This window comes from Condylura cristata, unplaced genomic scaffold (genome assembly GCF_000260355.1).
Source record: "Condylura cristata isolate star-nosed mole 26May11 unplaced genomic scaffold, ConCri1.0 scaffold00034, whole genome shotgun sequence".
NCBI classification, from domain to species: domain Eukaryota; kingdom Metazoa; phylum Chordata; class Mammalia; order Eulipotyphla; family Talpidae; genus Condylura; species Condylura cristata.
Genome location: NW_004567135.1, coordinates 3,132,715 through 3,144,168, shown reverse-complemented (window position 1 = coordinate 3,144,168; position 11,454 = coordinate 3,132,715). Strand labels below are relative to the sequence as shown.

Genomic DNA, 11,454 nt, shown 5'->3' with positions numbered 1-11,454 from the left:
CAGCGGGCGGGCGGCCGCGTTACCTAGGGCTGACTTGGCCGCGGCAGAGGCGACTCGGGGGTCAACGACAGACGCCAGGAAGGCCACCGTGCTCATGACAGGGTTGCCTGATTGGCTGAAGGGGATGGGCTGGTAGGCCAGGGGGCCCAGCGAGGCCTCCGAGTCCTCCAGGTACGGGTCTTCAATGGGAAGACGAAGAAAATGCAGGATGCACTCGTCCTGGGTGCGGCTGCCCACGTGCTCCGACACCTTGTTCCAGTCGTCCTTGTACATCTCCAGCGCCTACAGGGTGGTGGAGACACGGCTGCCCGCCCTGCTACTCCGTGCGTGGGCGCCCGCTTCCCGCGCCGTGTGGCCTCCGCAGCCACACACGCCCAAGCAGCACGCGGAGGACGAGGCGAGAGTGCAGCGGCCGCCCCCGGCCTGTGCCCCGGCCCTCTGGCGCGCTCACCTCCAGGAGCAGCAGCGTCTCCTGTTCTGTCCACTCCCGTGTGGCACTGGCTGCTGCCTTGCTCTGCGGGAGAAGCGCGGGAGCGTCAGGGCGCTGCGGCCTCTGCGCAGCGGGCCCCAGAGCCGAGCGGCCACACGCCCGTACCTTGGAAGGGACGTTCTTCTTGGTGTACATGTCGGTGCGGAGCCCGAAGTTCTGCATGTCGGCTGGCTTCTCTTTGCCTTTGTCAGGGAAGTTGAGCATTTGCTGGGAAGCAGATGTCTGCTACGCATGGAGGGAAAGCGAGCGGTGAGGCCGAGTGACCGCAGGCGTCGGCGGCAGACAGAGGAAAGACAGAGGGACAGAGGGCTGCTGCCCGCGCCGGACGCGCCGGCGGGGTGTCCTCCCTTATTGCTGCTGCTCCTCTGTGCTCATGTCTCTTCTTCCCGGGCAGGGGCCCCCCAATAAAGGGGCAAAAAAAAAGCCCAGCGGGGTCTACATCCCACCTACCAGCTCTGGCTTGCCCTTAGCCGTCTCTGGCACCAGGTCATCCAGCTCTTTGCCCTTTCGCCCAGCCTTGGCATCAGCATCGACCTGGCGGCCCTGGGGGACAGAGCTTGGCGTCATGGAGGCTGGGCGGAAAATGACCAGGCCGAGGCTCCGAGGCCTCAAGGCCAACGCCAGCGAGCCACAGCTCTGGGGCGCTCGCGCCGCCGCTCCACGGCCCCCTGGAGAGCGGAGCCTGGCCGCAGCCACCAGCTTTACGTGTGATGGTGCAGTTCTTTTCGGAGCTGGACATGTAGGATCTAAGCTAATTCTGGTACTCTGGATTTGGGCAAGCCACAGTCTTTCTCCCCTTAACTGAATGCATGAGATGGAAGTGGAATCAAAAAATGGAAGCGGTAATAATTATGAGGCAAAAATGAAAAAATGTGGGATACATGGTAAAAGTTCAAAAATTTCATGCAACTTAACTTTAAGCATTTTTCCCTATCTGCTCCGCCCCCTACATCAGCCTGGCTGCTCTGAGGACAAGAAGCATCTCTCCTCCCTCAGCTTGGCCTCAGTCTCAGTCCCAGAGGCTGACAGAAGGTGCTAGACACACGGCTGACTCCTAGGACCCTTTCATCTCACAGAAAGCACTCCTGAGCCATTACCCGGAAACAGAAAAGTCCAAGGAAGCCCCACTTTGCCCGCCCCCGGCCCACAGCCCCACACCCTACCTGGGGGGTCTTGGGCTGCAGCGGCACCAGCCCTGATGGTGTGTCCGCCAAGACATGAAAGTGGGAGGTGGGGGGGGGCCCCATTGGGGTTGGTCGACTCTCAGCATCCACCTGGTAGTTAATAAGACCCCACTGCTCCAGGAAGGCGTGGACCCTGCGAGGAGAGGGACCCCGGGTCACGGGGGGCAGCCGGCAGGACGCGAGGGGGCAGGCTGGGCACACATCTGCTCACATCTCCCCACCAGCGGCACCCGAGGCCACCGCAGCGGGGCGCTCTCCCTGCACCCGCTGCTGTGCCCGTCTTCCTGGAGGGCTACGCGGTGGCGCCCTCCTCCAGCTGCGGACACTCTCGCCCGCTCCCCAGAAGGCCGCTCCTGGCCGCGCAGGGCTCTCGCCCCCAGGCCTGCTCTGCCCTCGCTAGGGGCGCCTTGCTCTGAGACCTACCTCATGATGGCGCAGACATCGCCTGCCAGGTTCCGGCGGCAGGCGGTGGAGGTGAGATACTCTTGGGGGTTCAGCCGGTAAGTGTCAATCATGAAGTTTCGATAGGCCAGGTAGCTTAGGGGAGAGCGAGAGAAATGGGGGAGAAATGTAAATGTCGGCTGAAGGCTGAAGAGGAGGAAAAATAATGAGGTGCTACTGACTTCTGTGCAGAGGACGTCAGCAAAGAACAGCTCGTTTACCTCAAACACTGTCTCCCAGGTGCTGGCGGCCAGGGCTCGGCCTGGCGGCCAGGGTGGTTTGCTGACACCATTTCCTTGGTGGATTTCTAGTTACACGAGTTACCTCTCTGACTGTACTGCAGATGTTTCATCCAATTTTTTAATGCACAATCAAAAGGTAAGCAGCAGTGCCCCCGTTTCCAAATCAGGTGTAAATCAGAGGGGAGTTCTGGCTAGGAGCCAGCGTGACGCAGGACGGTGCCTGCTCTGAAGGCAGACGCAGCCAGTGCACACTGGCACGTCACCTAAATTTCTGGTGGTTTTTTTGAACTCACTTAACTTTTTGAACCCCGGTTTTCTCATCTGTAACAGAGTGTCGGTCTGCAAAGGCCGAGCACAGTGTCAGGCACGTGGCAGGCGCTCACAAATGTAGCTATGGTGCGAATGGTGTCAAGTGTGTCGGCGAGAGCTAGAAGGTAGTTTCAGCTCCAGGCTGTATCACTGAGCAGCTGTGAGGCGCGGCCGTGACTCAGCCTCCTGGCCGGCCTGACCTGCAGCCTTGGGTTAAGGCACCTCCCCGGGAAGCATCGCAGGCGGCCCTCAGCACAGTGCCCGAGGCGGGCTGCGGAGCACGCGGGCCCAGCCGGCTGGACCCTGCCGCCTGCTCACAGCCTCCGCAGACAGCAGCTTCGCCTCCCACACTGCTGTCCCAAGCGAGAGGAGAAAGATACAAGATTTGAGGAAAGAAACAGGGAGGGGAAGGAACTGACTCCAAAGGAGGAGGCTGGCGCCTCCTAGTGTCAGGCCGGGCGGGAAACCTCACCTACAGCCAGTAGGGCGGCGGAGGGGACACCCGGAGGGGACTGCTGCGCCTTAGAGGGCTCGTCCACACCCTGCCTCCCTCCTGCACTGCCTCGGGGCTCCGACGTTCCTCCACTCACATTTTCTGTCGCCCCCTACCCTAAGGAACCAGCCCGGCAAAGCTAACTTACACTCCGGGCAAAGCCTCACGTAAGGTGGGACAGCGCATGTGGGCCCGGCTAGTCGCGGGCTAAGGGGCTCTGCGCCCTGCTAAGAGAGTGGGGCGCTGCTGCGGAGCTTTCCGGACAGAAGAACGTGCCCAGCTGGCTACTGTGGGCGGGGCCAGTCCTGGCCCGCAGACGCGCCTGCCAGCCGCCCATCAGAAGGGCGAGCAGCAGAGGGAGGGCACAGCCGAGAGCCTTACATTTCTGGCGTCTTGGATTTGTTCTTGCCGTTGAAGAACTCGGGGAGAGCCCTGCGCTCGATGGCGTGAACACTGCAGGGAGAACAGAGAGGGTCAGGGGTGCTGGCCAGGGGGCAGCCCGGAGGGCCCAGGTGGGCTGGTAGCGAGCTGGAGACGGCAGGAAGACGCAGGCGGCTCCTCCAGGCGGCAGACTCAGAGACCGGGAGCGCTCCTAAAACCGACGTGTGCCGGGCACTGGCTGAGGGGGGCAAACTCATCTGGAGGCGGGGAGGCCGACACAGTGGCCCATCCCAAGCCAAACACATGGACGCCTGAGAGGCGAAAGCAACACCACTGGGCCTCCCTGGGGGCGCAGGGGTTAAGTCTCAGCACCAGGAAGCTGTCTGCAGCCATCACAGCACAAGTTCCATCCTGGATCCTGGCCAGGGAGTGACCCTCAGGGCGCGGCAGACCTCACCTGTCTTCCCACTTCCCCCCCGGCAGTGGATTTCAGTAGATCTGCCCACTCTGCTCCCCACTCTGACTCTGGGGAATCCTTTCACCGCCGCCCCCTTGGCCTGTACCCCAGTTCTTGTGTGCATAATAAGTAAATCTTTATAAATTTCAGATGGAGCGATGCTACCTGTTATAGTCGAACCAGGCGGCGTAGCTGGGGATGATGATGTGGTGCGTCTGCTCGGTCACGTTGTCCTCATGCAGGTCTGGGTTCTTGGCCTGCTCCCCCTTGGTCCCCGTGCTGTTCTCATCCTCATCCTAAGAGCGCAGAGGCAGCTGCACACCCTCATTTCCGCCTTGCCCTCAGCCACCCGTTTCTCCTGTGCCCCAGTAACGTGGCCTCCAGAGATGGCGCGGGAGTGAACGGACCCAGGAATCTGAGGGGTCCGAGCTCCGAAGCTCGGACTAGCCTGGGTGGGAAAGGCCTGGGCCCCCCCGGGGGCAGGGGCTTCACAGCCTCAAGTCAGACCCGCAGGGGCTGATGACAGGGGCCTCCCCGCGGCCCCACCTTGCCGGTGGTGTCCATGCTCTCGTCCTCCTGCTCGTCTGGAAGAGAGAGAGAACAATGTGCAGCTCCCGAGGGGGCCGCCGGCCCCGGGGCTCTGCCCGGCCCAAGGCGCCCTCTTACCCAGGTCGGTCATGGTGCCGCCTTTGACCGGGGCTGACTCGGAGTCCTTCTTGGTGTTGACTGGCAGAGAAAAGAGTCGCTGTGTCAGCCAGGCTCTGCCCAGATCAAGTCCTCACCTCCCCGCTGAGAGCAGTTCTGAGCACACTTTCTGCAAAGCTTTCTCCATCTGATTACAAAGCAGGTAACTTCCTCTGGTTACAATCCTCCTGGGGCTTAAAACTGACCTGCCACTTTCCGCTCTTACAACCAAGAGGTCACTTACTTTTAGTCCTATAAAGCAGCATCTTCCCTTGTACATACTAGCATAAATCACTCTGATCTTTGACAGGCCCTGTCTCCGTTCCACATATCTGTAAGTTCTCTCTCTCTTTTATAAAAGGTTGATTTATTTAAGCATACAAGAGCTGGGGTGGAGACCAGAGGTGCGGGGGAGGGGGAGGAAGAGAGGGTGAGCATTCCCCAGAGACAGAGTGGGAGACAGAAGGGCAGATCCATGAGGCACACTGCTGAGGGGGCAGGAGGGAGACAGGAGAGGGCTGCTGCGCCCTGAGGGTCACTCCCTGGCCAGGACGAATGGGTGCTGTGGTGGCTGCAGACAGCTCCCTAGTGCTGAGACTTAACCCCTGCACCACCAGGGAGGCCTGCATCCGGGAGTTCTCAATGGACACAGGGAGAATGATTCATTCACTCTGTAGAGTGAGGCAGGTGTGTGGTTCAATCTTATTTTCAGTTGTTTACACTCTGAGTAATTCAGAAATAGCCCTAATTTTCCTGGATCTTAAGCTGGTTGGATCGTAAACATTTTGAAAGCAGGTGAATTTCTCCCACTGAAGCTTAGCAGAATTCACACACAGACGCTTAGGAGAAAATTCAGTTGGAAACAAGAGCAGCTCTGAAGAGCAGGAAGCCAGACGCCTCCGGTGGCTCCTGACAACCCCACCCGGGAGACAAGGTCCCGGGCACGGGAGATGGTAATCGCAGGCGCAGGGCCTGACACCGTGGGAGAGACGGCCCCGGAGCGGGCAGAGGGCGTCAGGGCTTCTCCTCCTCGGCAGTTTTACCCCTCCACATTTCAGACAGAGTGTCCACGACGGCCCTAAAGCAGTGGCTTGGCAGCACATCTGTGCTGAAACACCCGACAGGGCTGCATCGTCAGGAAGATGCTGAGGCATAAGGCTGTGAGCCGGGAACCTGAGAGCCGGTTAGTGACGAGAGGCTTCCACTGCACAGCAGCGGCCACGACTGAGGGCTGGACGCCTGGGTGGAAGGTCGCGGTGGGTGGAAATAGCGTCGCTAAGCAGGGCGGGCGGGCGCTGGGTCCCGGAGGCCGGCCTGCGCCTACCTGCTTTGGGCAACGTCACCTCCTCCACGTTTGGGACTGGTGAGGGCTCGTCCATGTCCTTTGTCAGGTCTTCTTGCTCCTCTTCCCTGTGCCCACGCTTTGATTTGGTGTAAGGTGTCGAGGGACTGAGTGGGAAAGAGAACGAACGGGAGCCCAGTCATCCTTGGCCAAGTCCCTGGACGCTGGAGGTCCGGGAACGGGAGGGGGAGGAGACCAGAGGCGGCTCCAGCGCGCAACCGGGGAAGGCCTGTCGCGGGGACAGTGAAGTCTCTCCTCTGGTGGCTGCCAGAGTGACAGGGTCCCCGAGGGAGACGGCCTCGGCCCTCAGGACACCGCGGTCAGGGCCCAGCGGACGGGGACAGGGCGAGCAGGGACTGCCCCGGCAGGGCAGGAAGGGCCGGCTTACCCTTTCTTAGCGTTTTTCTTCTTAGCTTCTGGAGTTGGCGAAGGAGAGGGGGAGCGCTTCCTCTTCTTGTAGTTCCCCCCCTTCTTGTCCCGTCGATCTGAATCTGGGCTGTTCACCTGGAGAATTGGGTGCTCGTTAGCCAGCACCCCGCAAGGAAACCTAATCTGAGACCTATGCTATAGGGCCAAAGAAAACAAGATTTTCACCTCATCTGTCAACGTCTTGGCTGAAATCTTCTTTCGGCGGGAGACGGGATTTTTGTCGTCGTTCACTTCATAGTCCTCCTCCGTCATCCATTCGTTGAAGGTGTCAGTGTCCAGGATCCACTTGGCGTGAACCTGCGCGGCACCGTCCGGGCCTCAGTAGGCCAGCCGCGGGCCCCCAGGCAGTGGTCTGGTCCCGGGGTTCTCGGGACGGGGGATGAGGAGCACCCACCTTCCTAGGCTTCTCGGGAGTGGGCGCATCTTCCACGGATGCTTCGATCTCACTGGCTGGGATCCAGGTATCGTAACTGGCGCGGGAGGTGGGGCGAGACGGCATTCAGGGGTGGAGTTGCGGAACAGTGACGCACATGTCTTGCACATTTGCGCCAGCACGAAGTACTGGGGGCCCTCCCAGGCAGCCCAGGGCTTGGAGCGCGGCCCTATGCAGCCATCCGCAGCCGCTGCAGCACGAGTTCGATCCCCGGCCAGGGAGGGACCCCCAGGGCGCAGCAGACCCCTCCTCTCTCCCCGCTGCTCCCCTCCGCAGTGAGTTTCAGTGGGTCTACCTGTCCTGCGCCCCACTCTGTCTCTGGTGAATCCTCTCACCCCGCACCTCTGGCCTGTGCCCCAGCTCTTGCATGCATAAATAAAGAAATCTTTTCCAAAACCACTACTGGGATAACTATTTCACAGATAAAAGTCCCGATTCTCACTCAGGAAGTCCAAGCTTCCCAAACAGAGAATTCACACACTGGGTGGGGGGAAAGCAAATGAACACACCTAAAAACCATCCCCAGCGGCGCCTTCTCACTCTGCTAGATGTTCTAGGGCTTTTCGGTTGCTACCCCGGGAACCCACCCTCACCTGTCAGGGTAATAGCCCCAGTGCAGAAGAACCTGTTTGTCCCTCTTCATGACCGGTCGGACCCACTCCTCTGGAGATGGAGAGAGAAAAGGGAGAGAGATGAGGCGAAGGGGGGACGCACAAAGTCACTGTACCGACTCCCGGTGCAGCAGAGACCTGAACAGAGAGGGAGGCGGGCAGGAGGCCTCGCGCCGCAGCTGCGAGGGGATGAGCAGCCCTTGGCCTCCAGGGGTCTGGTCTGAGCCAGCCACGGCGGCGGGGAGCCAGGCCTCACCTTCCTCCAGGTTCCCGGGGACAGGATACACGACGTGGGAGGCATTGTTTTTATCCTCGGTGACTGTTCCCTGGACGACACAAGAGAAGCAGGAAAATTAGGGTTATTTCTGAATTACTCATGGGTGTAAGTAAATGAAAATAAGATTCAACCACACATCTGCCTCCCTATTCACGTTCTGCTCACAACATTAAGGTGAGGCCGTTTGTTTAAGCACCTACTACAGAATGGCAGGTAAAACCGCTGAGATTTTGCTACTGGTGACATAAAGTCAGAGAATTAAAAATTGCTACAAGTAATCTTTTTAGTAAATAATCTAGACACGGAAATGTAGGTCTCCATGTCCCCAGCTTATTATTCCATCTGCTTATTATTCCAGAATTCAAGACAAGCCTGGATTTCATGTATCTGAAGTCAGACAATCTCTAGCACAGTGGAAGTAGATGTTCCCTTCTCTCCGCATGACCACTCCATCTGCAGGCCAAGACAGTCCCTCTAGGAAGTGATCCAAAAGAGTGGGTCAGGCAAATGGCGATAGCAAGGAGCTGGGAGTGACCTAAGGTCCACTGCTGGAGGACTGAAGATGTGCTACAAGGCCTCCCTGGTGGCGCAGGGGTTGACCCCCAGCGCTACGAAGCTGGCCGCAGCCGCTTCACCACCAGTTCGATCCCCGGCCTGGGAGTGACCCCAGGGTGCAGCAGACCCCTCCTGTCTCCCCGCTGCTCCCCTCAGCAGTGTGTGTCAGTTGATCTGCCTGTTCTGCTCTCCGCTGTCTCTGATGAGTCTCACCCCCTGCACCTCTGGCCTGTACCCCAGCTCTATATGCATAAATAAATCTTAAAAAAAAAAAAAAGAAAGAAAGAAAGAAAAAGAAAAACGGCAGATTGAAGAAATTTTTTTAAATTATAAAAAAAAAAAAAGACAAGGACTTTCTGAAACCTCCTGGCCCTGCTCACCTGGTGGCGCTTGATAATGTCCTTTAATTTCCCTAGCAGTTTAGGTTCAATTTCTGGGCACAGAAAAATGTTAGGTCGCGATAGGCAATTATTCTGTGGGGAGAAGAAACAGAAGGGATGAGATTATGGGAAATGGAAAGTTCTTATTCTCACTGAAGGAAGAGAAACGGACGGGGGCGGTTCTTGACTCACCTGTACCAACGACTTCTCAATGGTCATGAACATCTCCACGTTCCGGTCCATGCGTGATGGGTTCTGGAAGTCGTAGCGCCGCCTGTAAAGAAGCAGGGACTTAGTGAGTGGCACAGCTCAGGTCAGGGCGAGGCTAGGGGCGTGACGCTCTAACATGGGAAATCACGAGGTCATTTTCTCTCAGCCACCGAGATCTGGGGTTCTGTGACCTCAACTCCACGAACCGCTTCGTATGAGTCCGGAAGGACAAAGAAAAGCTTGCTATGGCAGCTAAGACTGCCTCCTCCTCTACGACACTCACTGACGCACACGACACAGCCGCCACGTCGGGGCGGCGCTCCGGCCCTGAGCGCGGCCATTTCCCCGAGCAGTAAGTCAGGTCTGTCTATGCTCTGCCCCCAAGACCCCAGGGAATCGAAAGGGCAGATTCCCTTTAAACTAAATGTGCAAAGCTGGACGAGAAGGCATCTCACCATCCCTGGTCGCTCTTGAATTTGTAGGCAGCTGCAAGAATGTGGCACAGGGAGCCTCCTGCTTTGAAATCTAGGAAACATTTGATCTACAAAGTCGAGACAGGAAAGAAGTATGTGAGCGTCAGATCCTCAATTCTCTTACTACCTCGCAATCCTTTCATAAAATCCCATGCTGAAGTGCCGTCCCTCTCAAAACTGGAAATCTTCAACCCTGAGCCACTGTGTCACGTGGACGGAAGAGGGGAAGGAAAGAAGCCGACACCTGCGACGTCCCGTCTGCACCCACCACTCTACCGCTCTCGCCAGTCGCTGCAGAACCTACAAGCAGGGCCGTTCACCCAGCTAGAGACGCGGGACCCAGGCTTAGAGGCTTCCGTGGCTCGCCCAAGGTCACAGAGACACCAAGTGGCAGAGCTCCCCGGCCTGGGCCAGGCCAGCTCACACCTCTGAACCTGGCACAAGCTGCGGCTCCTCAACTCAGACACTCTGGGATTCCCGCCGCACGAAGCATGGCTAAGAGAACGGGGTGGTGAATCGGGGCCCAGGCCCAGCCACCAGGGGCCTGGCCAGCGATGGGACCAGCAGGAAATGACGACACTGACAGAAAGACAAAACAATTCTCTTTCCGTTGGGAGGCTTCACCCCGACCCCTCACTCACCGGCAGTTTGGTGAGCGGTGCGTTGCTGACATGTTTGCCAAAAACTTCTTCCTGAAACTGCAGCAACTGCACAACCAGGCTGGACAGGGACTTGTTGGTGGGTGGTTCGGCCTGTATGTACTAGGGAAGGCGAGGGAAAGAAAAACAGACCTCCAGTGAATGTCCACTGTCTCTTATTTCTTCCTCAGCAGCCAGACGCTTCTGGGCAGCAGCAAACAGTGCCTTCTCCCTGTATTCTAGTCTCTGTAAGCAAAGTAGCAGAAGCAGGCCCTAGATACCCCTCACCAGGAAGCTGAAATTCTGCTGCCATCACTGCAGGCCGCACTCCGGCTGCTGGGTGCTGGGGGCTTCCCAGTGGCCTTCGGCTGCACCCTGAAACTGGAGTTGCAGGAACCTGAGCTCTAGCCAAGGGCACTGCGTGCTGTGACACTCTGAAGGCTCACTGAGTTCAAGCCTCCGGAACAATCTCTCAAGGCTCTAGGTGAGAGAACAGTGTATTTCTTGGGTAACTATGTAAAAGCCCCAGCTTCCCCTACAATGTAGCCCAATAAAGGCCAAGGAAGTGAGGCAGGGAAGCAGTCCCCTGGGGCTGTGCACCCTGTTTCTGCCAGGAACCCACCCTGGGATCTCGGGAGGGCCTGGTGGGAAGCCTGCCCCGCCGACCCCCCCAAGAAACCATCTGAGACATGAACCCCAGGTCTCCTCCTACCACGCGTAACAGGTGCTACTTGCCACTGGCAATGGATCTAATTTAAGTCAGCCGGTAGACTAACTTTCCCTTTACCTTTTGACCCCTGACCCTCACCCCTCATCACAGACAGGAGTGCCCCTCTCAGTGGGAGGTGTAACCAGATCCCAGATGGAAAAGGGAAATGACAAAGGCTAAGAGCCCCAAGGCTAAAGCAGCTCCCCGCTGACAATCCCCCAGGGCCAGAAACTAAGCCCCTGGCCGCCTCTTCCGGAGGTCAAAGGTAGAAGCCTGGGAACCAGAGTCTCGCCTGGCAAATCACAGACCCAGCAACCATGTGTCAGGATTCTGCCCCGGCGGACGGGGCAGCCCTCAGCCGCCGGAGGGGCAGCCCTCTGGCCCCTGCGCACTCCCACGGGCCGCGGCGGGAAGCCCTGGAGAGCGCTGGGAAGCCGGAGCAAAAGCCCCGCGGAAGGGCGCTGTCAAGCCGGCCTAGAAAGCCGAAGCAGCCGGAGGGCCGGTGGGGAGCCAGCGGCGGCCCTGGCCGCTCTGTCCACTACCTTACTGCTCCCGGGGGCGCGGTGGGGGCTAGCGACGGGCAGTGCCGCAGCTCCGACCCCAGCCAAGGCGGGTGCAACGAGACGCGGGGCCTCGTTGGCACAGGGGCCGCGGCGCGCACTGCCTCTGCCGCGCGGCTCCCTCCCGACGCGCAGGCGGTCGCCCCCGGAGGCAGG

At 58.9% G+C, this 11,454-nt stretch overlaps 1 protein-coding gene across 1 annotated transcript in view; it reads right to left on the bottom strand.

The window, feature by feature from the left end:
- Nucleotides 1-11,382, bottom strand: part of SMARCC2 (SWI/SNF related, matrix associated, actin dependent regulator of chromatin, subfamily c, member 2) — a gene marked incomplete at its 5' end in the record, with an annotated part of 16,863 nt that extends 5,481 nt beyond the window's left edge. The window contains 21 exons of the mRNA XM_012732286.1: nucleotides 24-282; nucleotides 452-514; nucleotides 596-715; nucleotides 941-1,033; nucleotides 1,654-1,807; nucleotides 2,098-2,211; nucleotides 3,541-3,612; nucleotides 4,163-4,293; nucleotides 4,544-4,581; nucleotides 4,664-4,723; nucleotides 6,006-6,130; nucleotides 6,412-6,527; nucleotides 6,618-6,749; nucleotides 6,847-6,922; nucleotides 7,479-7,548; nucleotides 7,753-7,822; nucleotides 8,709-8,801; nucleotides 8,901-8,982; nucleotides 9,374-9,459; nucleotides 10,033-10,152; nucleotides 11,281-11,382. Coding sequence (XP_012587740.1) covers nucleotides 24-282; nucleotides 452-514; nucleotides 596-715; nucleotides 941-1,033; nucleotides 1,654-1,807; nucleotides 2,098-2,211; nucleotides 3,541-3,612; nucleotides 4,163-4,293; nucleotides 4,544-4,581; nucleotides 4,664-4,723; nucleotides 6,006-6,130; nucleotides 6,412-6,527; nucleotides 6,618-6,749; nucleotides 6,847-6,922; nucleotides 7,479-7,548; nucleotides 7,753-7,822; nucleotides 8,709-8,801; nucleotides 8,901-8,982; nucleotides 9,374-9,459; nucleotides 10,033-10,152; nucleotides 11,281-11,382 — 2,176 coding nt within the window. The remainder of the gene's footprint in view (nucleotides 1-23; nucleotides 283-451; nucleotides 515-595; nucleotides 716-940; nucleotides 1,034-1,653; nucleotides 1,808-2,097; nucleotides 2,212-3,540; nucleotides 3,613-4,162; nucleotides 4,294-4,543; nucleotides 4,582-4,663; nucleotides 4,724-6,005; nucleotides 6,131-6,411; nucleotides 6,528-6,617; nucleotides 6,750-6,846; nucleotides 6,923-7,478; nucleotides 7,549-7,752; nucleotides 7,823-8,708; nucleotides 8,802-8,900; nucleotides 8,983-9,373; nucleotides 9,460-10,032; nucleotides 10,153-11,280) is intronic.
- Between the last annotated feature and the right edge of the window lie 72 nt (nucleotides 11,383-11,454).